Here is a 27,635-nt window from a genome sequence, read left to right on the forward strand (position 1 = left end):
ACATTAAGTCCTGTGAGTGTTGTGCAAAGTAGCCACCTTGATAAAACCTGAGGATTCTCAAGCAGCAGGCTCCTTGGGACAGTGTCTGCTACATGGGTAGAAACTGACACTAAAGTATGATGGCAATGGAAAAATCGCTGAGCTCATCACCTCAGAGCAGGCATCAGAGACCATGAGCGTCCTCTGACTAGGAAAGGCCAAAGGAGAGAAGACCACTTCACCTAACCCTGGGCACTCAGATTAAAAGTCTGATGCTCTACCAATTGAGCAGTCGACTCCATACCAAATAGCTTGACGACACAAGCTGTAAGTAAGGGACTTAATCGGAGTCATTTTCCTACTGATCTTCTCCCTGTAAAGACTAGTAGCTTGCCACCTACAGGACAGCTGCCAAATCTCATTTCGTTTACAGACACGGAGGAACACAATACAAGAACTCCTCTGCCAGGCACATTCTATATCTTCAAGACAGGAGAAATTCCATCAGCCAGACCAGAGACTTTATCCCAGAAGGCAGGTGAGTTTGGGGCCAATGCAGGATCTCTTAGCACAGACTGATTGGAGTGAAGTTGAATGCTTACAATAACGGCTTGTTGACCTCCTTTACATTTTTATTGCATATTCAGTTTCAGATATCATAGTTAAGTTTGAATGTATGATTACTCTTTCCCTTCTCCCTTCCCCTCCCCACTAAAAATCTGGTAGCACTGCACAAAAAAGCCAGCCCCATTAATCTTTTCAAGACCAATGCAGGGCTTTGCAGGATCAGTAAGAGAAGCAGTTTGTGTTTATGGTACAAGCAATCTTCATCTAGTAGCTATATTTTATTTCAGAACAACTTCCTTCCCACCCCTCATCCAGAATCAGACAAACAATCCTTTAATCAGTTCTAGCTCAAGAAAAAGCTACATGATTCATAAAGACTATCAAGAATCCAATTCCTAGTTATACAGCTGACAAAGCAGCAGTATCAGTTCAGGTGTTTGTCTAGTCACTTACAGAAGCAGTCTCCTTTCCCTATATCAAAACATAGTGTGACAAAGCAAGGAGGCAACTCCCTCATCAGTGACATGTAGATACAACCTTGCTAAGGCATTTTCCCCACTGCTGTAAATTGTGTTCAAACACAAAACTGCTAGGTGTTTGTAATCACTTCTAGAGTCTATGAAGCCTATAGCCAGGGGAACAATGACAATCAGCTTGACCTGATCTACCAGTAAGCTACTTTTTTACTACTTCTCTCATGCACCATGTCATCTCTTAAAGTGGCCTTTCATTGTATTCACTACCACCACCCCATGAGAAAGGAACCAAAAGGCTTTTTAAACTCTGAGGTTCATAGTTTCACTTTTCTCCCACAACCATTAATATTGCTAGCATACGAAACAGAGCACCATTTCTTTAAATTTTGCTGATATTCAGTAAGAGGAACTCAAGAACCACTAAGACTTTGGCAGTTAAGCCAAAGGACATTCATATGTTTTAAGTCATGTAAGTGCAGCTCACTCAAATGTTCTGTTTAAACTATAATCTGAGTAAGGCAATGTCCCCCCCAGTAATTCACTCTTTAAAGCTTAACTTCCAAAGCAGGTCCAAATACTTGAGCAATGTCCAGTGCTCCACACCATCAAATCCTAAGGACTATGGAATTTGGCCCTATTTTAAGTCAGACTCCTATTCTTTGTGGAAAGCAGCACAAGGCTGAAGTTCTAGTTATCAATTCCTCAGTGATGGTTGGTGACCTTCTCTAAGAGGAATTTAAGCTGCAAAAGCTCGATTTGAGGAATAAAACAGGTAGGTCCCAGTGCTACTTGGAAGCCTTTTCCCAGGATTTTTATCCACTGGTGACAGGTAATTAATCAAGTTCCTTTTTAGATTGTAGCCCTTAATGCTTAGGAGAGAGGTGGGGGATGGACCAAACAGCACAACTTTGCTATTACATAACGGAAATCTTACACCTGCTTATGTCAAGATTAAATATATTGTTTAACCTCACTAGATTGGGTGAATCAACTCTGCATCCTCAGGAATACATTGGCGTCCCTCATTCTTATTCTTGGCACTGTCCTGTCAGAAAAGGACCTCAGCTGTCAACAAATCAGACCACCTACAGACTTCTTAACAAGAGTTCACCCTCTCTGTGCAAACAAACAAGCATAGACCCAACCATCCCCATCTCCTCTAACAGTTAGCAGCATTAACATATGGTTTAGTGCAAAAAAAAGCAAGAGCAGCTTTATCCAGACTATAGTTTACTATCAAGTTATGGGCGGGGAGGGAAAAGTCTTAATGTCTGGTATAGCATTTGGCTGATTAGCTTTGGAAGGGATCTGGGAATTTGTCCTATCTATTTTTAATGTAAACAGAAAGAAAAGTTCCTGAGTTGGGAGCAGATAAAAATGCTCCTGCACAGTAATTTAAAATAAGAGCTCTTCATGCTTGACCTTAGTAAAATATCGCCGTAGTTAAACTTAAGCAATACTATGAGATCTCCAAACAAAACTCATACAAGATGCACGGGGTGATGATCAAGGTTCAATAGACTGTCTCTGGAATAGTAAAAATAGGTCTCTACATTTTCAATTTGCTTAACCTTGACTGCCCATCCCTCACAAGCTTGGCTGATGTTCCTTAGTGTTACTGAAGAGTAGTTCTTCCAGCAGCTGGAGAACCAAAGACAACTTAGCATGTGCAAAGAGAACCCAAGCGAAACATTGTTTAAAAATAGAAGGGTGCTGGGGAATCTGCTTTGAAGATGGCTTTGTCTGAAAGCTCAGTGACCTTCCTTATCAGTCTTATTTGCCATTTACGTGCCTCATCAAAGAACCCATAATATGTTCAGTCAGATGTTCAGAGCTGCAAAGGTCTTCACTAGGGTCACTTGTGTATCAAAGTCTGTCTCGCTCTTGTTGTTATCTGCATTGTTACTTCTGTTTGCCACGACTTTCTGCCGATGCCTTTCTTCTTGACGCTTCTTCTTCTCTAGTCGCTGCTGCTCCTTCCTTTGTTTATTGGATACCTTAAAAGGAAGAGTCCAATAATAAATACACCTTCAAACATCCACAGGCCCTGCTCAACAGAGGAATATACTGTGTTCTGCAGCTTAAGGAGACAAACAGGATGATATTAAAGCACAAGGCCACAAAGTAGAGGCCTGGACATACATACATAGTCACTCTCTCAGGATTTTAGCATCTTCTCATTTGGGAAAGAGGCCACATGTTAGTGAAACACTCTTGTTTTCCCGTGCCATAAGAGCGTGGCTTGACACAGGTCCAATCCCAGCAGTACAGCTAGCCAATACAGGGAAGTGCATGTCTTGCAGCAATATAACAAGTTTGTATATAAGGGCAAAATGTTTCCAGGATTAATCCTTAATCAAGGACTTCACTGGAACGTCTGAGTTCTGCTGAATCTGCAGCCAACCTGCTCTCAACCCTCCCATTCAATACCTTTGAGAAATGCTTTTTGTTGGTTTGATTCTCTTCATCTGGGCTAGCCTGTGTCTTGTTCTCTGTTCCATCCTGATGCAATCCCTGATTTCCAAAGATTCTGGCGCCACTTCCATTCTCCTCCCACAAGGCTGAGCTACATGACTTCTCACTTTTGACCTGGATCTCACACTCTTCTTGAGAATCTATCAAGGGAAGAGATTTCACTCAGACACTGATCCACCATCTCTTCATTACAGAATGTCACTGGGTTCCCAGTGGGCTCTCTACAATGTTTTCATTTGGGGGTGGAAGCAGCATACACTGCTTAAAATATTTAGCTAATTATGGGGCTTCGTAACCAGTTTACGAAACCCATGCAGGGTTTTTTAATCCTCAAATTTCACACCCATTCAAAGATATACATATGATCCTCTTTTGTATAAGAATGCACTTGCCCCTTGCTGCTTTTCAGTAGCGTGCTTTCTACCTGCATTTGCTTTTTATTTACTTTGTGGGGAAGATATCCTCAGGACCAAAAAGTCACAGGTGAAGGGACCCCAGAAACCTGAGTGCAACAGCAAGTTTGGAATGGGTTAGAATCAATGAGATCAATCAACAAGCACTGAAAATGCATTTACTTGGGGGACTGACTGACTGTAACCTGAAGTGGAGTCTTGTAAATGTATCACCAGCACAAACCCAGCCTAGGTTGGTTGGACCAGCTGTGTGGTGTCCTAGATTAAATCAGTTGGTGGGCTCACTCCAGGTCCTAGCATAGTCACAGAAACCAGCTTTAGAGACAGCACCACACTGGAAATCTCAGCCCAAGTGGGCAAACATTGATCAGAGTAGAAATTTCCCCTCATCCCCTCAAAAGCGTTCCTTCTAAGCCAGGGGAAGCTTAGAACAACTGAGAAGCTAGCACTGGCAGTAGCAGTGCAATCCCCATCATGCAAACAAGGAGAGCACCTTTGTCTCCAGTGCTCTTCGGCCAGCATTTTTTCAGAAACAGAAGTATTCAAGAAATGCTCCCTTTACTTACAGATTCTTTGTACTTCATTCACTTGGAGAATGGCAAATATCGCAGAGTCTATATCATAGTTCTTCACTTCCAGAATCTGGATGATTAAATCAACGTCCTATCCACAAACAGATGTCGTTAGCACATGAACCACTCAGACCTGTTTGGTTACCTGCACATTCTAGCTAAAAGCAAAATTTACTTGGGCAATTCTTACAAACTTGCACGTTCCTAGTTTTCACTAGGGCAGAATAAAGAGCAATGTCAAGTGTGAGATTGTAATGAAAATTTTGGTTTTAAACTCAGCAGCAGAATCCAGAAATTCAGTAGACTATACAGTCATGTGCATGAGTGCTGACATGCCAATGTCTAGGCTGCATAATCTAAGCATGTCAGACTGTAAGAGTTCTTTGTCTGTATGTATTGCAGCACTCTGGAACCCAGTTCTTGGTCAGCCCCTATTAACTATATAGATAATAATCCACAGGATTGTAATTAGCTACTGCTAATTACAGCTATTTAACAATGACGGTCAATGCGTGTAGAGATTTTTAGGTGCTCGCTTTGAGATACCTTAAAGGGCCTGAATTTCAGAAAGAACGCTCAGTATGAAAATCTGACACCTTCAGGAGCCTCAAGCCAAATACCCCAAAATCACTAGTCATTCTTGACATACACTTCACCTGTAGATAGTATACCTGTATTATAAAGCACATCCCTTCAAAGTCCTGACCAGTGATTTGCAGCTCTGGTGCTGAAGCTGCTCAGTAACATCAGCCCAAGAACCACCCACAGGTCAACTTTCATGTAAGAAGAGGTGCCTTCCATTGTGTGCATCAGAAATGAAGGATTAGATTAGATACTGACTGAACACCCAGTTGCATTGCGGACTTTTTGTATAGCATCTTCCATTTCATCCTCTAACTCCTCTTCAGATTCATCTCTCTGTGGCTTGATTTGCTCCCTCTTATTCGATTCATTTTTACTCAGCATCTGCAGTGACAAGAACACAATGAAAAATATCAGCCAGGGTCAACTCAGACTCCCATCGCATCTGAAGATACTGTCATTTCAAGATACAACAAAGGAAACCTAGTGCTGATAATTAAACTTGGCTAGATAATTAAACACCTTCGCTTGGGAGGTCTTTTATTTAAAAAAAATTCAAACAGATAGTTTGTCCATTGTCATTTCCACTGTTGCCTGAATCTTGCATTATATGGTGAAATGCTTCTGATTTAGGGCCATGGTGTCCACCCTGTAGCTACTACAGTGACTATTGCTATAGCAAACTAGCCAGACCCAACTGGCCAAATAGTTACATGTAGCCAGCAAGTTGGACACCACAGATTTAGGGTCATGTATAGCAAGCAGACTTAGAAACTTTTAATAAAATAATGTAAATGGTGTATGCTGTAGAATTGCATGCAAAATAACTCCAGGACAGCTCACTCTATAAGCCTCCATGGTTAACAAGGGCCCAAAATAGCTTTAGGGTGAGTGTTTCACTTTCTTTGACCTGCTTTGGGTTTTTACATTTGGAGGTGCATGCATATGATGTATTGACATAGTTCAAGGACACTTGAGGGCCCCAGTACTGATCAGAGGAAACTAGAATGCAGTAGTTTCTGGATCCCGATTCTGTAAATGTAGAAACTTTCTTCAACAGCCTATTCAGTGGATATCAATTATAGCAACTCTGAGGTATATTTGACATGCTCCAAAATGCTAAACACCAACAGAGTCAATGAGTGGGACCATGTCTAGGGATGTAAGGGACTAGTCGAGTCCAGTACTTGACTACTCACCCCCACCCCTTTGCTGCCTTTGTATTGGAGGCTGCAATGGGGGTGGGAAACAGGTGCTGGGGGGAGCCTGTCCCCGTCCCCCCACTGCTGCTCAGTCCTGGCTTCATGCTGGCTCTGGGAGCTGCCCCTGCTGTGGCTCTGCAAAGTGCTTCCCCATATCAACTACAGGCAGTCCCCGGGTTAAGTACAAGATAGGGACTGTAGGTTTGTTCTTAAGTTGAATTTGTATGTAAGTCGGAACTGGCGTCTAGATTCAGCAGCTGTTGAAACTGACCAGCAGCTGACTACAGGAAGCCCGAGGCAGAGTTGCTCTGCCCCGGGCTTCCTGGAATAAGCCGCTGATCAGTTTCAACAGCGGCTGAATCTGGACGCCTGGGACAGAGCAGCTGGGGCGCTGCCGGGTTGGTCCAGTACTGCCGAGGAGCAGCGCTGCGGGACCAACCCAGCAGCGCCCCAGCTGCTCTACCCCAGGCGTCAGCGAGAAAAGCCTGGTCTGCTGGGGGTGGGCGCACTAGCTGCGCCCCCTCCAGCAGACCAGGGAGACGCGGAGCAAAGACGCGGAGGACACGGGCGGCGGGACTGCGGCACATCTCAGCGGTCCCGCCGCCCGCGTCCTCTGCGGCTTTGCTCCGTGTCTCCCTGGTCTGCTGGGGGGGCACCCCCAGGAGACCAGGGAGACGGAGCGGCTTTTCTCACCGCGGAGGACGCGGGCGGCGGGACTGCCTGCGTCCTTCGCAGCGAGAAAAGCCTGGTCTGCTTAGGGGCGGCGCACTACCTTCGCCCCCCCCCACCACCCCACAGCAGACCAGAGAGACGCGGAGTAGCTTTTCTCGCCGTGGACGGCGGGACCGTGGCGCATCTGGGCGGTCCCGCCGCCTGCGTCCTCCGCAGCGAGAAAATCCCCGTTCATATGTAGGGATCCGACATAAGTCGGATCCACGGAACCCGGGGACTGCCTGTACAAGATTAGTCAATTACAGATTGTATCCACTACACCAGTAATTATGAACCAATCAATAGAAGAGGCACTGCCAGTCGATCTCAAAGCAGTATTTCCAGCCTTCTACCCCTCAAAACTGGAGCCAAAGCCGGCTTCCTGCAGGGGTGAAGAAGTCCTGCAGCTCCGCACCAGATCCAACTTCTCAGGAAGCACGTGCGCACTGCTCCTCCCCTCCGCACAGCAGCACGTGCACGTTCTTGTCTTGCCTTGCCTTCCTCCCCCCATGCACCAGGGAGACGGGGGCAGAGTATTAAGATGGCAGCGGAGGATCCAGAGCGGCTGGATTTGTTAAAGAAGCTGCATGTGCACTTCATCTAGTGCTGCCAGCAAATCCTTCCCGAGAGATACTCGTCCCTAGAGACCCCCTGGCCAGACACCCGCCAGCACCCCAACCTCGTGGCCGGATGCCCCCCAGCACTCTGCCCCCGCCCTCCTGGCCAGACACTTACCTACATGCTCTTATACACTACTTCTCACCCAGATTCTGCACTCCTATCCCTATCCCACTCACTGGCACTCTGTCCCGTACAATGGATCCCTCATTTTGGCCCCACTCCAGAGCCTAGGAAGGCCCACAAAATCCACTAACCCTGGAACCCCAGAAGAGTTATTCTGGTGTGAGGCCTTGAACCTCAGTCCTACCTACCCTCCCCCTCTCACACACACTATGGGGCTAGAGTGACAGGGGACTGAGGTGTCAGTTGGGGCCACATCAGTGAGGGCTGGGGGTTTTGGAGGGGTTGGTTTTTTGCATCTCACTTGTGCGGTCCCCGGCTGATTTTTCTGTGGGTCTGTGGTTCCCTGACTTAAAAAAAATGTTTCTTGCCCCTCCCATAAATAAAGACAATGTTGAAACATTTTGTGTTGGATATAATATTTTATTTAAAAATGAAGCCCAGCCAACAAGCCCCCATTTGGGGCCAAGCTCCTACCTGGCTACAGCATCATAACACCCCTGCATCTCCCCCACACACCCCAACGCTGATCCCATCATACACCTGAACCTCCTGCCTTGCAACCCCCACACCTCCAACCCTCCACCTGACCCCAACGTTCTCCTGCCTGGAGGCCCCTCCCCGAGCCAGCATCTCCTTCTCCACCTCCTCCTGCATCCAAATTCCCTCCCAGAGCTTGCACCTGTCACCCCTTCCCACACCCAAATCCCTCATTCCCTCTCCAGAGCCCACACCTCCTGTGTCAACCCGGTGAGAGTGAGTAAGGGCTGGGGACAGCAAGTGATGAAAAGGAGGGGAATGGAGAGGGCCTAAGGTCAGGGGTGGGGTAACTCTTGGTTTTCCCTGACATTCAAAAAGTTATCGTGGATGTAAAAAGGTTGGAGATCACTGGACTACACAATTAGCCAAATACCTGTTCCTTAACATCTTTAACCATGACACCACCTGCGTGCACACACACACGCCCCCCCATCAAAGATAATCAAGCACTTTTGACATTCAATCAAATCGTGCAGACAGAAACAGGGAACCCAGACTCTGGTCTGAAGTCCACAACTGACCAGACAAGGTCATTCTGATATCACTGACCTCTGTTTGAAGATGTGCAGGAGCTTCAGAGTTGTCATTTATTCGCCGCACGCTATCGTAGTGCTCTCCATAGCGATAGGCAATGTGCAGTTCTCTTACGTTGCTTTTATCGGTGCCTCGAATCTGAGGAAGATTGAGAGATTCCTAAAGATGCCTTAGAACTGAATCACCTTTACATTTTGAAGAGCATTTGATTTCTTTTCAAGTAGTGCTTACAACTAGCACAAAACATTGTCCTAAACTACCTAGTTAGCCAAGACCTGAAATAAGGAGCATTTATCCTGTAATCCAGACATTCCTAAAATAACATCCATAGTACGCAACCTGTAGTGCTAGGAAGCCAAATTAGCAGCTTGAAACTTGTGACTTTAGAAATGCAGGGATGGTCAATTAAAGTATACTAGAGCAAGCCTCGAAATGTATTTTATTTTCCATGAAAAACATTAAAGCTTTCATCTGTGCCACACAAAGCTTAGCAATATCTGTAGAAAGACTCCTAGCCTTGGAATTAGCTGCTTCTAAAGATGCAACAGCTGCTAGAACTAACTCCAGCTCAAAGTATTGGTAGATACCTTGATATTTTCCCAGCCCTGAACTGGAATGCAGAGAATTAGATCCTTTTTCATAACTAAATATTTGTAAGTCAACTGCTCCTTTACTTCCCTGCCAAACCCGATGCCCTGTCCCCAAAGGAGCACAAAAAAGTTGCAGCTCTTGCGTGGTATAGCATTTTGCAATTTCCTTATCCCTCCAGACTTCTGAAAGCAGCTAAAAAAGTATTTTCCTACTCACTTTTAAATTGTATCTGAAGTATGTCCTGTTTCAGATTTCAAACAAGCGTCTGCCAGTTATTTCACCTTATTTTGACCTTCAAGTCACCAATTCCACAGCTTGTCATTTACCTCTCCATTCACATTCCATTATTTTTTAAGGTGGCCAACATGCTGGATGGCAACAAGATTTATTTTTAAGCATAGCCAGCTTTTTTTTAAATCTACAGGAGGGTGAATGGCAACATATAGAACCTGCACTTCCAACAGGGCATTGTGAAAGGGAAAAAACCTGACAAACCTTTTTAGTGTTAACTCTGCCTACCAAAAGAGAAGCTTTGTAAGCTTCCAGCTGATAAACTAGGCCTGTAAGTAGAATTTTGTTGTTTCCTGCATATCGTCATCTTTTCTGCAATCAATTCTCACCTTTATTCATAAAACACTTAGGCTAATTTGTATGGGAAATAGACCTCGTTAATGAGAGCACCTTAAGCAAAAGGAGAATAGCAAAGGCATCATTGGGCACAAAGCAAACCCTGTAATTCCATGTAGGATAGCGATAGAGATGCAGTCGTGTTAGTCTGGTCTAGCTAAAACAAAAGACCGAACTACGTAGCACCTTAAAGACTAACAAGATGGTTTATTAGGTGATGAGCTTTCGTGGGCCAGACCCACTTCCTCAGATCAATTTGTGGAAGAAAGCCCACGAAAGCTCATCACCTAATAAACCATCTTGTTAGTCTTTAAGGTGCTACGTAGTTCGGTCTTTTGTTTTACCTGTAATTCCATGTGTAACAGGCACCAAGTCTTTTTTCCCCCCAAATAAATCAAGGGAATTGATCCAAATGCCAATGGAAAGATGTCCAGTGACTTCACTAGCTTTGGTTTGGAGGTGGCCAAAAATGACTTAAGAAATAAGAAAAGTGGGAGACATTGACCACTTGCTCTACCAGGATTTTTTTCAGGCTGGTTGCTTTATGCTTAAGGTGGGTCTCTAACAAGTCAACCTACGCCTTGTCCACTGTTGAGACCAAGGATTCAAGTGAAACATGAAAAATAAACTCTCCTCAAGGCAGTCACTCTGAGGCACAATGGTGGCTGTAGGGAGAGATCTACACAGCTGCACCAATATACCTATTTTGTGGTTAGGGGACTTCCATCTCAGGGGCTGTCAACTAGCACCTTTTGTCAGCACTGTATTCAACCACACAACACAGAGAATCTCCATTACAAGCCCTGTAGTTATGGCACTGAAAGGTCCATGAACACAGGAACACTCGTGCATTAATTGTTGAGATGATACTCAGTGTACTGATAAGAGTGAGCACATCAAGTTGCACGTCCCGCTCAATACAATAACCTAAATAACATCTCCATGATCTCCTACATAGTGGTTGCCTTTACAGGCTCCGAGAAGCTAAGTAGAGTAGAACTTTAGTTCTGAACGCCTCAGGAATGAAGGTTGTTTGTAATTCTGAAATGTTTGTAATGCTTAACAAAACATAGTTATTTCAAAAGTTTACAACTGAACACAGACTTATTGCAGCTTTGAAAATTTACTATGCAGACAAACAATATTGGTATTTTGGTTCAGTAGTTTATGTTTAACACAGTAATGTATTATATTTACTCATCTCTGCACTGCCTGATGGCTTATTTCTGGTTCCAAATGAAGTGTGGGGTTGACTGGTCAGTTTGTAATTCTAAGGTTCTCTTGTAGCTGAGCATTATTCCTGGATGATTCATATTTAGCTAATTTAAGACAGTAGGAATGTTTTTTCTTTAGAGCACGTGGGTTAGTTATCTACCATAAGTAGGGTCATCTAAATTCTAGATGCACTTTTCTGATTCTGAAATCCATCCAATAGCTTGCAGCATGCTAGGGAGCATTTAAGATGTAAGTTTTACCTTCCAGATTGTAATCTGCTCTGACTCCACAGTAAACCTAATATCTGTGCATTTTACTGTGCTATTTGTAAAGGAGAACTGATCCTTTACAGTCACTTTACTCAAGCACTGACACACAGAGATGAATGCTCCAGGACTGAAGATACAGGCTAACATGCTGCACCTCTGAATACAGAGGGGAAAGGTTCAATATGGGTCCATTTACTATGAGAATCTTCAGAGATAACTCCTTCTTTTGTCTTTTCAGACTGCAGGTGTATTCGCCAACCTCCCAAGGGAAATGGTTAACACATGCCAAACATGCTGTTATATTACAGAGGATTGAGGCAGACTAACAAAGAGCTCTCTCAAACATCTCAGTCCCTGCAAAGTCCACATTCATATACTGTGGAGACATTTCCCTGAATGTCATTCAACATACTGCTAGCAAACATGGCAAGTGAAAACATGATACAACTTGATAATTCATTTATTTCAGTAAAACAACAATTTAAAGCAGTTGTAGCTTTCAAAGCAGTCCAGTAGTAGAGTTAATTAGGACACAAATCTTAGGAAATACACAGAGAAGGGACAGAGGACAAAAAGAACTGACCAAACAGATATCTGCACATCCTAGAAATTCTGGGTTCCTATTAGGGATGTTAAATATTGGTTAACTGAATAGTCAATTAACCTCATGAATTCAGTTACTCGACTATTCTACAGTCTCTGGAAGTGGGGCTGGCAGCCAGTGAAATCTGGCCTCACTCCCGAGGAGCCCCTTGCCACTGCACACTGCTATCTCTGTACCAGAGGCATCAGCATGGAGTGCCAGGCAAGAGCTGGTCCACGAGGGAGCCAGTTTAAAAAAACAGCTCCCCTGGCAGACTGGCTGCTTGTCGCCCTGCACAAGCAGCCAGTCTGCCAGGGGAGCTGTTTTGCAGCAGCCCCTATCTAAGGAAGGGGTCTGAGCTCCCAGACCCAGTATGAGCCAGAACTAGGCCAGGTTGCCTGCCCGAAGGCTCTTCATACACTTTAAATGCAGAGCCACAGCAGAGGTAGGTCCCAGATCTAGCAAGCAGGGACTGAGCCATGCTGCTGACCAACCTGCTAAAAATTTACTGGCAGGGGGAGAAGGTGCATGTAGTCTATTGTATTAACCTATAAGCTTTTGCTCATCAGTTAATCGACTATACTACTAAATCCCTAGTTCCTGTAGCTAAATCAATACTGCTTTGGCCAATGTTAATTTGGCCTGCAGAGTTATGGCAGGAACTTTACATTCTATCCAACCCATGTCAAGGCATTAACTCACTCTGCACTTCCCCAGAACATCAACGGACAGAGCTTCACACACAACTGGCATCAAAAGGTCTCATCACAACACTGACTCTTTTGTAAGAAAAAAAAATAATTGTGGTGAGGCAGTTAACCTAACTCCTAAAGCACACCGCCACTACGAACCTTCCCCAACCTTAATTCAGTATCAAAACATTAATCCAATACATAGTCCTGATCCCTCAGTTTAGGCAAGTCTGGCTTAAAACGGAGAGATGCCAGTTTACATGAGAACTGTTTGGTAAGACATATTTGTGTTTCACATGTTCAATAGCTGTTTTTAAGCCTAAATTACAGTGTCTTATCTCCTTCCTCAAGTTTTAGGAGAAACTATGTTGGGCGGGGGGGGGGGGGGGGGCGGGGGAGGAGAGGGGAGTAGCAAAGAGCCACTCAGCATCATAGCAAACCCTGGCCAAGAAAAACAATTTAAAAAAACCCAAACCCAAACATGAGACATCAGCAAATTTAACACCATCTGCATTAGTTAGCAGGAAGCCAGGCCATAGAAGGAAACTGCAGTATTGATTCTTACCTGCCACAGAGGAGCATTGAGCTGATGAATAACCACATTCATTTGATTGTTCCTTGCAAATGCAACAATCGCATCATTACCAGCAAACGTACCAGGCTTCGCCAAATTGGCAACTAAAAAAAATTCAGAGTGGATGCAGGAGAGGTTAGAGATTTGGGTTTGACACCTACAGAAACACTGGCAGGTAAAGAGAACCTCATCTCAGCAACATGCCTGATAGATGAGTGTGATTATTGAAGTTGGAATTTGACCATAACAAAGATTAAGAGAGTGATAGAAATGCAGCCGTGTTAGTCTGGGGTAGCTGAAGCAAAATGCAGGACTATGTAGCACTTTAAAGACTAACAAGATGGTTTATTAGATGATGAGCTTTCGTGGGCCAGACCCACTTCCTCAGATCAAATAGTGGAAGAAAATAGTCACAACCATATATACCAAAGGATACAATTAAAAAAAAACAAATATGAAAAGGACAAATCACATTTCAGAACAGAAGGGGGATGTGTGGGGGGGGGGGGGGAAAGAAGGAAGGTGAATGCCTGTGAGATAACGATATTAGAGGTGGGGAAGGGTAGATGTCTGTGAGTTAATAGTATTAGAGGTGATAATTGGAGATTAAGATTAAGAGAGTCTTTAATCGCTATACAAAATGCTTCTAGCACAACAGTTTTCCTAACACCATGAGAAGTTGTTAGCTCAGCAGTTATTCAGGAAAAAGCATGCCATGTACTGACTCACTAAAACTGCTTCCCGTATCGCCTGTTTGCTTAAGAGTTTCTCCAGACTCTCATACAATTTATGGTTGTGACTATTTTCTTCCACTACTTGATCTGAGGAAGTGGGTCTGGCCCACGAAAGCTCATCATCTAATAAACCATCTTGTTAGTCTTTAAAGTGCTACATAGTCCTGTATTTTGCTTCATACAATTTAGGCTGAGATTTTCAAAAGGAACTCACAACTCACTGAAATGCTATGGGATTTAGGCACCTAACTCACTTACCGTGAGTCTACATTGCAGATGGTGTGATTCCCAACTCGGGTAGACATCATATATGTGCTAGCTCTGATAAAGCAAGCACATTAAAAATAGCAGTTGTGGCCTGGACAGTTGGGGCTAACACCCGAGTACAATGCAGTCCAAGACTCTAGGTATGTAATCAGGCAGCTAGCTTGAGCCATCACCCGTACATATCTTCCCAAACTGAGAATTACATCTCGGCGCTACTGTGTAGATATACTCTTAAGCTCCTTTTGCCTCTCCAAATTGCTCCTGTAGTTGGGCATATTCCAACACCAGTTAACAGCTCGTCTTCCTTGCCTCCCATCCTCCCCTAAGGCTTTCTTGGTGGAAGAATTCTTGCGTGTCTACAAAATCGCATCTGAAGAATGAATAGCTACTCTAAGGTAACTTTGGGATGGGGAAAGGCAAGGGGTTTGACTACGGAAGTCGACTGTCAGATAAGATTAAGCTTATTGGATAGTCAAGTGACTACTAGACTAGTCACTTCCCGCCACCCCCTTGTTGCCTCTATCAGAGAGAGAGGCGGCGGCAAGGGGGGAGCTGTCTTAGAATTACACAATCACTCCTTCTGCCAGTGTCCCACTGCTTCCTTACCATGTCTCTCAAAGGGAACATCATCTTCCACAAAAGGTTCAAAATCCTCCCTCTGCTTTGTCATGTAATCCACTGTTTCCTGGCGATGTTTGAGGTGGTTTCTGGAGTGCCCCTCAAGCTGGTCACCAAGGGCCCGGAACAAACAGTTGCTGCAGAAAGACAACACTTCTGATAAGTCTCAGAGGGGTAGCCGTGTTAGTCTGTAACTTTTAAAACAACGAACAGTCATGTGACACCTTAGTGATTAACAAAAATATATATAGTTTCATGAGCTTTTGTGGGTAAAACCCATTGCTTCAGATGAAGCAAAGCCCAAGTCTGACTGACACATATTCAACATTAATCTGGTTCTTTTAATCAATGTTCAAGTCTGATTTACAGACAGAAGCAGTGTAGTCATGGCAGCTGGAAAGCAAGCTTCCCTGCACCTCAGTCCTGTAGTGCAATGAGCACAATCTCCATGCTCTCTCAAAATTCAGCATCTCTGCTGAAATTACAAGTCTTTACCTACTAGTAGCAAGAGTGCACTGCTTTTAGATGGAAATTCCATCGTCTATTCAATTAGTTGATTTAGGGATGTTACATTTCAATTAGACACCTATCCACCAAGAACAAATCTCTTGTGGGCCACCAACAGTCCATGAAATCAGGGAGATATGGGCACCCAAATCCTTTAAATCCCCGCCAAGACAAATAATGTGATAATCTTTTTTAAGGGATTGGGTCATTCAACCTGCACTCCTCAATCAAGTACATATTGTGACATATGTACAAGTTACAAGAAGTGAAGTATTTCAGATTTGAGTACATTCAGTTGCTATCTACTCTATATTTGTATTTGTCTGTCTGTTCAAGAACTCCTCCTAAATAGTCAGAGCTCAGACCACCAAGTTTGCTACACAGCTTCCTCTTATCACAACATAGAGCAAGGTAAGGGTTTGGTTGTGCCAAGAAAACAGGATGTGCCTAGAATGGGACTGTCTCTTTTCTCTATGGTTTTATGAGAAGCAATCACCAGGCAGGTGAAAGGGGCTGTCTGGGTGTGCTCCCCCACCCCGAACACCTCAGCCTCAAGCCTCCCAGCCCCAAGCCTCCCAGCCCCAGATGCCCTTTAGGGATGGTGGGAAGGGCTAACCACCATCCCGATTTATATGGGAACATATGCTGATCCTCTTTATCAGGGAGCAAAGGGAAAGTGCATGGTATATTGCATTCCTCACTCTGGCTGGGGGACACAGAGAACAGACAAACCTGGACATACGTTCTTCCCCCAGATGCGCTCACTGGAGCTGCAGTGGCCATAGAGAGGCACGTCTCACCTGGCCTCAAGCTGCTGCAGTGAGAGAGACCTAGGGTAGTTCTGTCTGGGACGAACCCATCATGTGAAGGCTGCGCCAGAAAAAGGACTCCTATGGATGCTAGCAGAATGTTCTGCCAATCTTTGCCTGACTGCTTCTCATTTTTGGGGTTTCTCCATTTTGTACCCTGCCTCAGCTTGGATATTGGGCGATCGCTCCCATTTGAATAAACTCAATTACTTACCTCTGCTGTGATTCAAAGCTTTCTAAAAAACAATGTAAAGCCAAATTGACAAGAATCTTGTCAGTTTCACAGTTGCAATAGTGCTTGTCCTATTGTAATCAAATGTGGAACTAATGGGTCACATTCTATCCATGTCAGTCCACAAGCACCCTCATTCTATTTATGCTATATTAACACTTCCTACAAAGCTGCACTATCGAAGCAAGTCCAAGTAATTTTCAGAGTTGATTCTGGAGTGTACACTAGGTCAGGCACATCGGGCCACAGAAGGACTGAGTGCAAAGGGGCTGAGATCAGGGAAGTAAGAAGCTAGTGTGTGGTACAGAGGTGCTAGAAAGAAAAAAAAAGGGGGGGGGAAGTGGGTGGGAGGAGAACTGGACAGTTGGGCTAAGTGTGAGATTTGGGTACAGTTACCTGGGTCAAGGAACAAGGTTGGGTGCAGAGTTAGGAAAGATGAGGACAGTGGGTGCCTAGCAAGGAGGGGGAGAAGGGTGTGGTCCTCAAGGGGGAATGGGGTGCCAAGCACAGGAGGTGGGGTGCATAATGCTGGTAGGAGGCAGAGGGCTTGGTGACCAGAATGGAGGGTGGGCCAGGGGCATAGTCCTGGCTGGGGGCAGAGAGCTGAGAGTGGAGCACCCAGCATAGAGGGGGAGCCAGGGGGCATAGTCCTGTTGGGGAGACAGGGGGTGGAGCACCAAGCATAGAGGAAAAGCCAGGGGCATAGTGGTGGTCAGGGGCAGGAAGCAGGGGGTGGAGCACCTGGCATAGAGAGGGAGCCAGGGGTGTAGTGCTAGGGAGAGGGAGGGGGGAGACCCGAGAGGGCTGAGGGTGGAGTGCCTGGCATAGTGTGGGGGCTAGGGGCATAGTGGGGGGGGGGCAGGATGCCAGAGGCAGAACCCATGGCATAGTGGGGGACCCAGGGGCATAGTGGGGAGGGGGCTGAGAGCAGGGGGCAGAGTGCCTGGCATGGGAAAGGTGGGGGTGTAATGGGAAGGGCAGGGAGCTGAAAGTAGAGCACCTGGCACAGAGGGGAAGCCAGGAGCGTAGGGAGGCAGAGAGCTTGGGGCAGAGTGCCTGGCATAGAGGGGGACCCAGGGAAGCAGGGGGTGGAGTGCCTGGCATGGAGGGGAGCCAGGGGCATAGTGCTGGTGTGGGGGGAGGCAGAGAACAGGGGAGGCAGGGGGCAGAGTACCTGGGGACATAGTGCTTGTAGGGGGTGGGGGGCAGGGAAATGGAGGAGTTGGAGGCAGAGTACCTGGGGGCATAGTTCTGGTGGGAGGTACGGAAGCGGGGGAGAACAGGGGGCAGAGTGCTGGTGGGGGGCAGGGGCATAGTGCCTGGCACAGATGAGGGCCGGGGGCATAGTGCTGGTGGGGGAGCAGGGAATGAGGAGGGGGGAAGGGGCAGGGGGCACAGTGCCTAGGGGCATAGTGCTGGGGGAGGGAGGGCAGAGCAGAGAGCCTGGGGGCATAGTGCTGGTGGGGGGAGGGGCAGGGAACAAGGAGGGGAGAGCAGGGGCACAGTGCCTAGGGGCGTAGTGCTGGGGGAAGAAGGGCAGGGCAGGGAGCAGAGTACTTAGCGGGGTAGTGCTGGTGGGGGGGGGGGCAGGGAACAGGGTGCGTAGTGCCTGGCACAGCGGGGGGGCCAGGGGCATAGTGCTGGGGGAGGGGAGGACAGGGAGCAGAGTGCCTGGAGGCATAATGCTGGGGAGGGGGCAGGGAACGGGGGTTAGGGCAGGCGGCAGAGTGCCTAGGAGCATAGTGCTGGTGGGGGGGGGGGGCATGGAACGGGGGGGGGACAGGAGGTAGAGTGCCTAGGGGTGTAGTGCTGGGGGAAGGCAGGGCAGGGAGCAGAGTGCTTGGGGGGGTAGTGCTGCTGGGGGAGGGAGGGCAGGGCAGGGAGCAGAGTGCTGGGGGGGGTAGTGCTGCGGGGGGCAGGGCAGGGAGCAGAGTGCTTGGGGGGGCAATGCTGCTGGGGGGGCAGGGCAGGGAGCAGAGTACTGGGGGGGCAGTGCTGCTGGGGGGGCAGGGCAGGGAGCAGAGTGCTGGGGGGGTAGTGCTGCTGGGGGGAGGGAGGGGGGGGGAGCAGAGTGCTTGGGGGGCAGTGCTGCTGGGGGGCAGGGCAGGGAGCAGAGTGCTTGGGGGTAGTGCTGCTGGGGGAGGGAGGGCAGGGAGCAGAGTGCTTGGGGGGCAGTGCTGCTGGGGGAGGGAGGGCAGGGAGCAGAGTGCTTGGGGGGGTAGTGCTGCTGGGGGGGCAGGGCAGGGAGCAGAGTACTGGGGGGGCAGTGCTGCTGGGGGGGCAGGGCAGGGAGCAGAGTGCTGGGGGGGCAATGCTGCTGGGGGGGCAGGGCAGGGAGCAGAGTACTGGGGGGGCAGTGCTGCTGGGGGGGCAGGGCAGGGAGCAGAGTGCTGGGGGGGTAGTGCTGCTGGGGGGAGGGAGGGCGGGGGGGGAGCAGAGTGCTTGGGGGGCAGTGCTGCTGGGGGAGGGAGGGCAGGGAGCAGAGTGCTTGGGGGGGTAGTGCTGCTGGGGGGGCAGGGCAGGGAGCAGAGTGCTGGGGGGGTAGTGCTGCTGGGGGGAGGGAGGGCGGGGGGGAGCAGAGTGCTTGGGGGGCAGTGCTGCTGGGGGAGGGAGGGCAGGGAGCAGAGTGCTTGGGGGGCAGTGCTGCTGGGGGAGGGAGGGCAGGGAGCAGAGTGCTGGGGGGGTAGTGCTGCTGGGGGAGGGAGGGCAGGGAGCAGAGTGCTTGGGGGGCAGTGCTGCTGGGGGAGGGAGGGCAGGGAGCAGAGTGCTGGGGGGGCAGTGCTGCTGGGGGAGGGAGGGCAGGGAGCAGAGTGCTGGGGGGGTAGTGCTGCTGGGGGGAGGGAGGGCGGGGGGAGCAGAGTGCTTGGGGGGCAGTGCTGCTGGGGGAGGGAGGGCAGGGAGCAGAGTGCTTGGGGGGGTAGTGCTGCTGGGGGGGCAGGGCAGGGAGCAGAGTGCTTGGGGGGCAGTGCTGCTGGGGGGGCAGGGCAGGGAGCAGAGTGCTGGGGGGGGCAGTGCTGCTGGGGGGGCGGGGAGCGCAGTGCCCGGCGCAGCGGGGGGGGGGGCAGGGAGCGAGGGGCGTGGCGCTGGGGACTCGGGGGCGTGGCCTCGCCTCAGCGCTCGCTCACCCGTCGCCCGGCACCTCGCGCAGCTTGAGGCCCAGCGCCTGCAGCTGGTTGGCGAAGCTGACGAACTCCTGGGCCGCGCCGCCGTCCTCCGCGGAGCCCCGGTTCCTGCGCTCCTTGGCCAGCGCCCGGCGGGCCGCCCGCTCGTCCCGCTTCCGCTCCGTCTCCGCCTTCTTGCCCCCGCCGCCGGGCCGCGCCTTGGGCGCCTGCCTGCGGGACATGACGCGGCTACTGCCCCAGGCCCCCAACGCTACCCGGACCGGCTGCTGCCCAACTGCGCCTGCGCAGAGACCAGCCGGCGTCGTTCCGCCTTTGTCACGTGACGGCCTTTCAACCCCCTCCCCTTCGGACCATAGAGCGTGTTTAAGAGGGGCCAGAGCGGCTCCGCTCAAGGGAGTCCTCCATATTGACATAGAACTGATCCTGGAGAGAGGGACTATTTGAACCCAGGGAGAGTAGCGCTCCCTTCTAAAGGCCTCTTCTCCAGTCTTGCGGGAGGGATACTGGACCTAGGGACCAGATCTTGGAGAGAGGGAGGAGTCGATGGCAGCAGCGGTGGCTGAACTTGGGGGAAGGGAAGAGGCTGAGCAGGCCTAGTGTGGGGGGAAGGGACTAAAGAATGAGCCTCGGATGGAAGGGAGCCTCAGCCTTGGGGGTAGGAGGTGGAGAAGCTGAGCCTGAAATAAATTGGGAAGAGGAAGCTGGATTTGGGAAATAAGGAAGGGGAATGTGAGCTCTCAGTTAAAAGACAAAGGGGAGACTGAATCTGACTGGTGTGACAGAGATGGAAGGCACTTTAATAACATTATTCCTGAATTCTTTACCTTCTTGAAGGAAAGAATGTCAAATCCAGTATCTTTCAGTCTTCATGACTACTGGGCCTCTTTTCACAGGCAGTGGGTATTTGAGGTGAGGGAAGGCAATGCATCCCCTGGGTCTTAGTACTCAAGTCCTCGCCTCTTCCTATACCTCTTCTGAGCCTTCCTGCAGGTTCCTCCAATGTGCCATTGTAGCCTGATGTGTCTTCCTTCTGAGGAGATCTAGTAACTTAAATGTGAAAAGCATTCCAGCTTGCCAGACTTATTAGTATAACATTGAACCTGTTAAAGAGCCATTAAGTGGCAGTTAAACCATGTAACAGGCGTTTGCCAAGCTGAAGGTGTATATTGTCAGTTTCAGAATTTACTGACAAAACAGTTCTGCATTCCTGCAATACTTACTCAGAAACTGTTAGTTTAAAGCAGTGTTTGTGAAAGTGTACCACAGAAACACTTTCAGAAGCAGTCTAACTGGCTGCGCCGGTTTGTTTATGTACCAGCACCATGGCCACAGAGCCTCATGGCTCCCATTGGCTCTGTTTTGCCCTTTGTAGTCAAAGGGGGGTCGTGGGGAGCGGTGTGGGCCAGGCCTCCGCTTCCCGCAGCTCCCCGTAGCTGCAAAGGACAAAACGGAGCCAATGAGAGCCATGAGGCTCAGTGGCCATGGCGCTGGTACATAAACAAACTGGGGCAGCCAGTTAAAGTGTTTCTGAAAGTGTTTCCCCAGTATACTTTCACAAACACTGGTTTAAAGGACATTGGTACATTAATTTAAAATTTCCTTTAAATATTTCATTAGTTAGATGCAAAAGATTGTGAAATCACATCTCTAAAAAAATCCTTACATAGATTTTTAGATGCACAGTCTGAGAATTCAGCTTTAGCCTTAAATGCTTGCATCTTCAGACATACAGTTATTTAAATAAATTCTTCAAAAGGCCACTTTTATCTAAAATACACATTTTCATTGTAATTACTATAGTGCTTCTAAAGTCTTCCTATCCTTTCTGTAATTACTATAGTGCTTCCAAAATGTGCTTCCAAAGTCTTCCTGTCCTTTCTGTTCATCCCTTCTGTAATCTTCCTCCCTTCACCCCCTGCTGAAGAGAGCCCTTAAACAAAGGACAACACCCCTTTTCTTCTACATAGCTGGACAGATCAGTTTCCCTTCCTTTACTTCTGACTGTTTGATGGACTAGTTTTAAGAGAATCCTCCTCAGAAAGCAGTACCTTAGTAAGATATAAAATACTTTATGCGTAAAACTTTTTGAAACATTTTATGAAATTTCACCATATGTCTATTGTTACAGAAATCACACAAAATAGTGTTCCCTTTTTCTAAAAGCAATGAACATTATTATGAAAACACTAAACTACTCTATTAATTTAAAATAATATCAGTGTGTTAAATATGTAATAATCTGGAATGATTATGAAGGCTTAAGAGTACATTTAAAATATAAAACCAGTTTAGAAATATTAAGAAAATATAAAACAGAAGAGCTGCATCATATATTCCATAATATTTAATGTATTCAGCAAGACAGCTGACTTGCCCTTGCTACAAAGTTTTTGCAAATATATCTCTGGAAAACTTCGGAGGATATCAAAAAACCTGTGGCTGACATTTTTTATTTCCAAATTTAGTGTTTTTAATTAGGTACCTTCCTGAATGTCCAGTCTTCACAGTCTAATATGAAATGTCTTTAGAAAGAAATTGAAGAAGATTTTTTTTCAAACATCATTTGCTATATTTGGGTTCAGGTATTTGGCTCGGGGGGGGGGAGGAGAGAGAAAAGAAAAGAGGGAGACAGTGAGAAAAGGTTGGGTGGGAGTAGGTGAAGAAAAAATGGAGTATGGATGAGGTCCATGGTTGATGAGCTCACCTTCCCAAGCGGCAGCTTCACCCGACACCTGTGGCCCCTGGCCAGGCTGTAGGTGGGGACTCTTGATGCCTTTGTCCACTGCATCTCCCTTTGTTGCTTTAGATTCTTTAATAGGTGCCTCTTGCTTGGATGCCTTGCCTCTGATGGATGTTGGAGCCCTTGCCCTGCTCCTCTTTCAGTTATGATAATATAGCCTGAATCACTTTGCAGACCTAGCTATCAGCATCTACTTGAGCCCTAAAATATTGCCTCAAAGCGTAGTTTGCTAGAATAACAGATTAATGAGATCCATGTGAAAAAGAGATTTGAATGCAAATTGTCCATGAGATGGCAGCAGAATGACACTGTTTGTTATTTGATCCCATGATACTTGTGCTGATCCAGGGTATGAGATGAGAGCTGTGATGTAGTTGAGATGATATGGAGATAAATAAAAAGTCCCACATTAAGAATTTAATTCTAGCGATAAAATGCTGTTTATTGTCATCATGTTCTCCTGCTGGCTGATTTCAGAGGGCTGGGAATCAGGCCCTTAATTGCATTATCAGCATCATCTTTAGTTAACAACAAAAGAATACTTCATTTTAGGACCCGCTTTCTCAAGTAACAATTTTATGCCTGAACACCTCCAAATACAAGTGCACAAGTTGGGTACATATGATATTTTACTTTTAGAATCCCTTCTTATGTGTTTCATAGCATTCCATAGGGTGAAAGTATTTATTATGCCCACAGCATTAGTATCATTTTGGTGGAATTTCATTTTGCTATACACTGCCCAGTCAACATTTTTAAAAAATCTAGCCGGAACTCTAATGCACATTTTAGTTGTAATATCCAGGGTGCGTAATAGGTCATGGATTTGGTCATGGATTTGGTAACCTAACAATCCAATTCAACATTTTCTTATGCCCATGAGCCAGTTGATATTAATGATTTTTTCCTAGTTAGTTTTTTTTTTAATTTGCACAGCTGAGTCTGAGCCAGCACAGTTGTGGCAGAAAAACATGCTTCCCTTTCTTAATGAACTTGCAGATATTTACAGTTATATTTTAGCGTGTGTGTGTCTGTCTGTGTTTCTGTCTGCAAGTCTGTACGAGAATTCCTCTGAGTCAGGGCTACTCAGCTTTGGAAGCTCTGGGGGCCACAATGATACTCATAGCACATGTTGAGGGCCTCAGCTTAAATGTGGTTGCATATACATACAAATATATGCAAATAGATTATTTCATACTGATGGGCATGAATACAAAGATTAAGGCAAAACTACACCACACACAGGCCCCATTTAAGTCAGTTCTGCTGATATTAATAAAATGCAATATTTACTTTATTTCCATCCATATGACAGCACTTTCAGGGTGTGCCGACACCACAGGACTTAAGTCTAAATAAGCTACACAAATTTAGCTACATCAATTGCATATCTTATTTTGAAATAGGGCGTGTCTACACAGCACTTATTTTGAAATAGAGCATTCTTCCTCTGACTTCCTTCACTCCTTGTACAATGAGGATTACAGGAGTCAGAGTAGGAAGTCCTCTAGCATGACATTTTGCTACTATTTCAAAATAATTGCCTGCTGCGTAGACACGGACTAAGTTATTTCAGAATAGCGCTAGTTATTTCCAAATAGTGTAGCAGTGTAGACATATCCTTAATGAGCAATGATAGTCCACGAATTTAACTACTAAAATGCATATCAACAGAAGACCATTATATTAACTCACCATCGCGGAGGCCGTGCTCAAAGGATCCCACTCGCGGGCTGTGTGTTGAGCCCCGCATAAACCCAAAGGGTGCGTCTAGACTGGCAAGATTTTGCGCAAAAACTTGCCAGCTGTCTACACTGGCTGCTTGAATTTGCGCAAGAGCACTGACTTTGTAATGTACAAAATCAGTGCTTCTTGCGCAAATACTTAAACGCTCCCGCTCGGGAAAAAGCCCTCTTGCACAAGAATACTTGCGCAAGAGGGCCAGTGTAGACAGGGAAGAACTGTTTTGCGCAAAAAAGCCCCGATGGCTAAAATGGCGATTGGGGCTTTCTTGCTCAAAATCGCATCTAGACTGGCCAAGGATGCTTTTGCACAAAAGCATCCATGCCAATCTAGACGTGCTTTTGCGGAAATACTTTTACCGGAAAAACTTTTCCGTTAAAAGTATATCCACAAAATCATGTCAGTCTAGACGCAGCCAAACTGTACTGTGGGCCGCAAACAGACAGGCCACGGGCCGCGTGTGGCTTGCGGGCCACGTATTGAGTAGCCCTGCCCTAAGAGCTAGGGCCACCAAATTTGGTATGCAGCTTCCTCTTCCCCTAACTTAAAGCAAGGTCAGGGTTTGGTTGTGCCAGGATAACCAGAAGCCCAGGGAAAAGGACAGTTTTCTATAACATGCATAGGGAGGGATTGCTGTTCAGAGGAACACAATATGAGAGTGGCCACTGGAGACAGAGAGCCTGCAGAGGAGAATTATCCTTCAGAGTGTCCACAGCGGGTAGCCGTACCACCAAGGGAGTAGCCAACAGGGCTGGGGCTCCATGGTCTTGCTTTCCAGCACCCTGGTAAGTAGCTTCCTCCTCCCCACACTTCCTGGCCCTTAGCCACAGCACTAGAGGTGGCGGCGGGGGAGGAGGAGGGGAAGGCTGGGAGGAGAGAGAACAGGCCCTGAGCAGGAGGACAACCTGAGAAGGGAACAGGCCCCTAGAGGACCAGAAGGTTGAACAGGAGAGAATAAGCCCCTGACCCTCAGCCTCCTACACCTCCCTCACCTCCCCCCCACACACACATCCTCAAGGCCCTGCCCTGAAGGACCAAGGCAATGCCAGGTAAGTCTACTAGTTTAGATATAATATATGAGCCAGAGGTGTTAACCTATTCACTGTCCAACCTATTCACTGTCCACCATAAAACAGTGTTACACACGGTCCAGAGTTTGAGCTACAGAGTCCTCAGCCCTTTTAATACCATGGCAAACACACTATACAATTCAGGCCAAACGTTAGGAGTGTATTGATTGAAACACACAAAAGGCAAAGTCTCAAAACAAGGTAGAGAGCACTGATACTGAAATTGGTTGTTTGTGTGACACAAACTTAATCAAACCCTATCAAATTCCTTTTTGGAGAGAGTAGATATTGGTTAAAGTCTATTATTCAATCAAACAGTCCTTGGCGGGGGAGAAGGGATTAGTTTTGTTGTTCAATTCTGAACTGAAAATATTAGTCACTTTTAAGCCTTAGACAGAAAAGACAGCTGCAGAAGAGAGAGACGCAATAGGTTAGTAAAGATGAAGGAAATACTGCTTTTGTTGATGTTCTCAGGACACAGTGCTGCTTGTTAGTCATGGATAGATGCTTTGGGCTGGCAGTCAGCACAACAACTCTTAATTTGAACCGTGACTCATGTCCCTAGTTAGGGACATCATCTTGTTGGTCTGGTCAGCTCCCTCTCATTAACCCTTCTCAGGCCAGGTAGTGTTGGATGGGCCATCTCATCAGCAAGAATGCCATTTAGGGGACGAATGGGTGCTGTAGTCCCACTACGTTTCCTACAATAGCAGGTGTATCTGGCAAATCTAATAGTAGGGCTGGGGGCTTCCGCAGCACTTTTTTCAAGTTCATTGAAATAAGCAGACTCAGGGAGTGGTGGGTGGGGAAGAAAGATCAGATGATTGCTACAAATTTCATCATGATCTGCCCTCCTCCTCACAGGTTGCTATGTTACAAAGGCTGGGAGGAACAAGCCCCTCCTGAGTCCAGTTAGATATAGGGCTGCTCAGGCAGGGGAGGGGGCTGCTGCCCCAGGCACTTTCAAGTTAGCTCAGCTTTGGATGTTTCAGTGCTTCACTGTAAGAGCAGCTGAGCTAAAGAATGACAACCTGAGATCTTTCCCTGCTGTCAGGAAACAAACATGAGGTGTCACACCACAAACCTGGCTTCAATTACACTGAAAACTTTCCTATATTTTCCCCCACTCTCCAATTTTTGGGGGAATGATAATTCCCCAGGGTGGCCATCATATTCTTCCATTTTGTCCTTCCTTTGGCACGGATGATTGAAGCTCCCACTGGCCGTGGATCACCATTCTCAGTCCGTGGGAAGTCCGTGGGAACTGAGGGAAGCAGAATGGGACACCACTTCCTGCAGCTCCCATTGGCTGGGATCAGAAATCCATGGCCAACAAGAGCTGCAATTGCTCGTACTTGCGGAGGCACAGATAAACAAAGCATAGCTAGAAGCTAGAGTTTGAAAACCTCTATTGTAAGGCGCACGCTAGGAAATTCCTTCCATTCCTTTGTATTTATTCATAACTACTTGCATAAACCATTCAGAGCACATAAACAAACCCCAGCCACGATCTCGCCACCAAAAAAGATATTGTTTAAATAAATAGATTGGGCTACTATTTTTTTCTTTGCATGACTGTGTACTATTGATACAATAGAAATCTGGCATTCTGTTTTTGCTGATTTTTCCCCACCTAGATGAGACTATGGTATTATCCATTGCTTTAGCTCTTATATGGAGTGTTGTTTGTTTTTCAGTAATTTAGTTCCTTTTAAATATTCCTGGAAGAAATTAATTATCTCACTCTCCACAATTTGGATCATAAGACATTTGAAAAAATAACAATTGCAAGGCTAAGCAGATTTTATTTGTCTCTACTAAAGATAGTGCAAAAAGTATCAAACGTATGTTAAGGCTCCAAAACTGAAGCCTCAAGATTTGGGATTGGGAATATCTTGCTGTTGATTGTTCTAAATTTACAAATAAATGTAAACTATGGCTTTAATTGGTATTTGTTATATAGTTTTTCTTTCTATAAGAATTAGGAACACTGTTCCTGTCAGTTCATTTCTAAGTTATCACCTGCAAAAAGCCCAGGAGCAATCAGGTGCCTAAGTAGCCTCTGGAATGGGATCATGGTTAAAGCTGCCCTCCCTACCAAAATCTGAAATGGTGCCCCTGCTTACTATGCTGCTGTCATACATTGCCGTTGATTTTAGGATCAGGTGAAAACTGGAGAGAAAGAGGACAGTAGGAAAATGGGAGTGGGGACAGAAAGGAACACTTGAGGGGAGAGCAAGACAGAGAAGGATTTCACATGTATCACGCTGGGGTCCTCAGTGGTGCAGTAATGAAGATCAAGGGTCCCCATCCAAGGTCTGGTGTCATGGCAACAACCCTCCCACCATAGCCATGCTGTTGGTAACAGTTCTTGTGTCCGCCGCCAGAGCCTCTTTAAAGGGCCCAAACAGATGAAGGGTGGAATAATCCATCCTTACTTTATCTTGTTC

The 27,635-nt window shown here is 46.8% G+C and overlaps 1 protein-coding gene across 1 annotated transcript; it reads right to left on the minus strand.

Moving 5' to 3' along the window:
* Window positions 1-1,648: 1,648 nt before the first annotated feature.
* On the minus strand, window positions 1,649-19,917 carry OTUD3 (OTU deubiquitinase 3). The gene is made up of 8 exons (XM_075906113.2): window positions 19,636-19,917; window positions 14,951-15,099; window positions 13,335-13,447; window positions 8,808-8,930; window positions 5,323-5,448; window positions 4,477-4,573; window positions 3,453-3,637; window positions 1,649-3,019 (listed from the first exon to the last, which is right to left on the minus strand). The coding sequence occupies exons 1-8, from the start codon at window positions 19,851-19,853 to the stop codon at window positions 2,843-2,845; spliced, it is 1,188 nt and encodes a 395-aa protein (XP_075762228.2). The 5' UTR covers window positions 19,854-19,917; the 3' UTR covers window positions 1,649-2,842.
* Window positions 19,918-27,635: the final 7,718 nt, after the last annotated feature.

Source organism: Pelodiscus sinensis, chromosome 24 (assembly GCF_052426305.1).
Source record: "Pelodiscus sinensis isolate ZL-2025 chromosome 24, ASM5242630v1, whole genome shotgun sequence".
Classification (NCBI taxonomy): domain Eukaryota; kingdom Metazoa; phylum Chordata; order Testudines; family Trionychidae; genus Pelodiscus; species Pelodiscus sinensis.

What these genes read in the sequence shown, in the direction of transcription:
- OTUD3 (XM_075906113.2), bottom strand. Translation starts at nt 19,853, where the DNA reads ATGTCCCGCAGGCAGGCGCCCAAGGCGCGGCCCGGCGGCGGGGGCAAG. An exon ending in TCAATGCTCCTCTGTGGCAG is followed by an intron (nt 8,931 to 13,334) that starts GTAAGAATCAAT and finishes AATCTTCCTCAG; the next exon opens with ATTCGAGGCACCGATAAAAG. An exon ending in GCAATGCAACTGGGTGTTCA is followed by an intron (nt 4,574 to 5,322) that starts GTCAGTATCTAA and finishes GTTTGTGGATAG; the next exon opens with GACGTTGATTTAATCATCCA.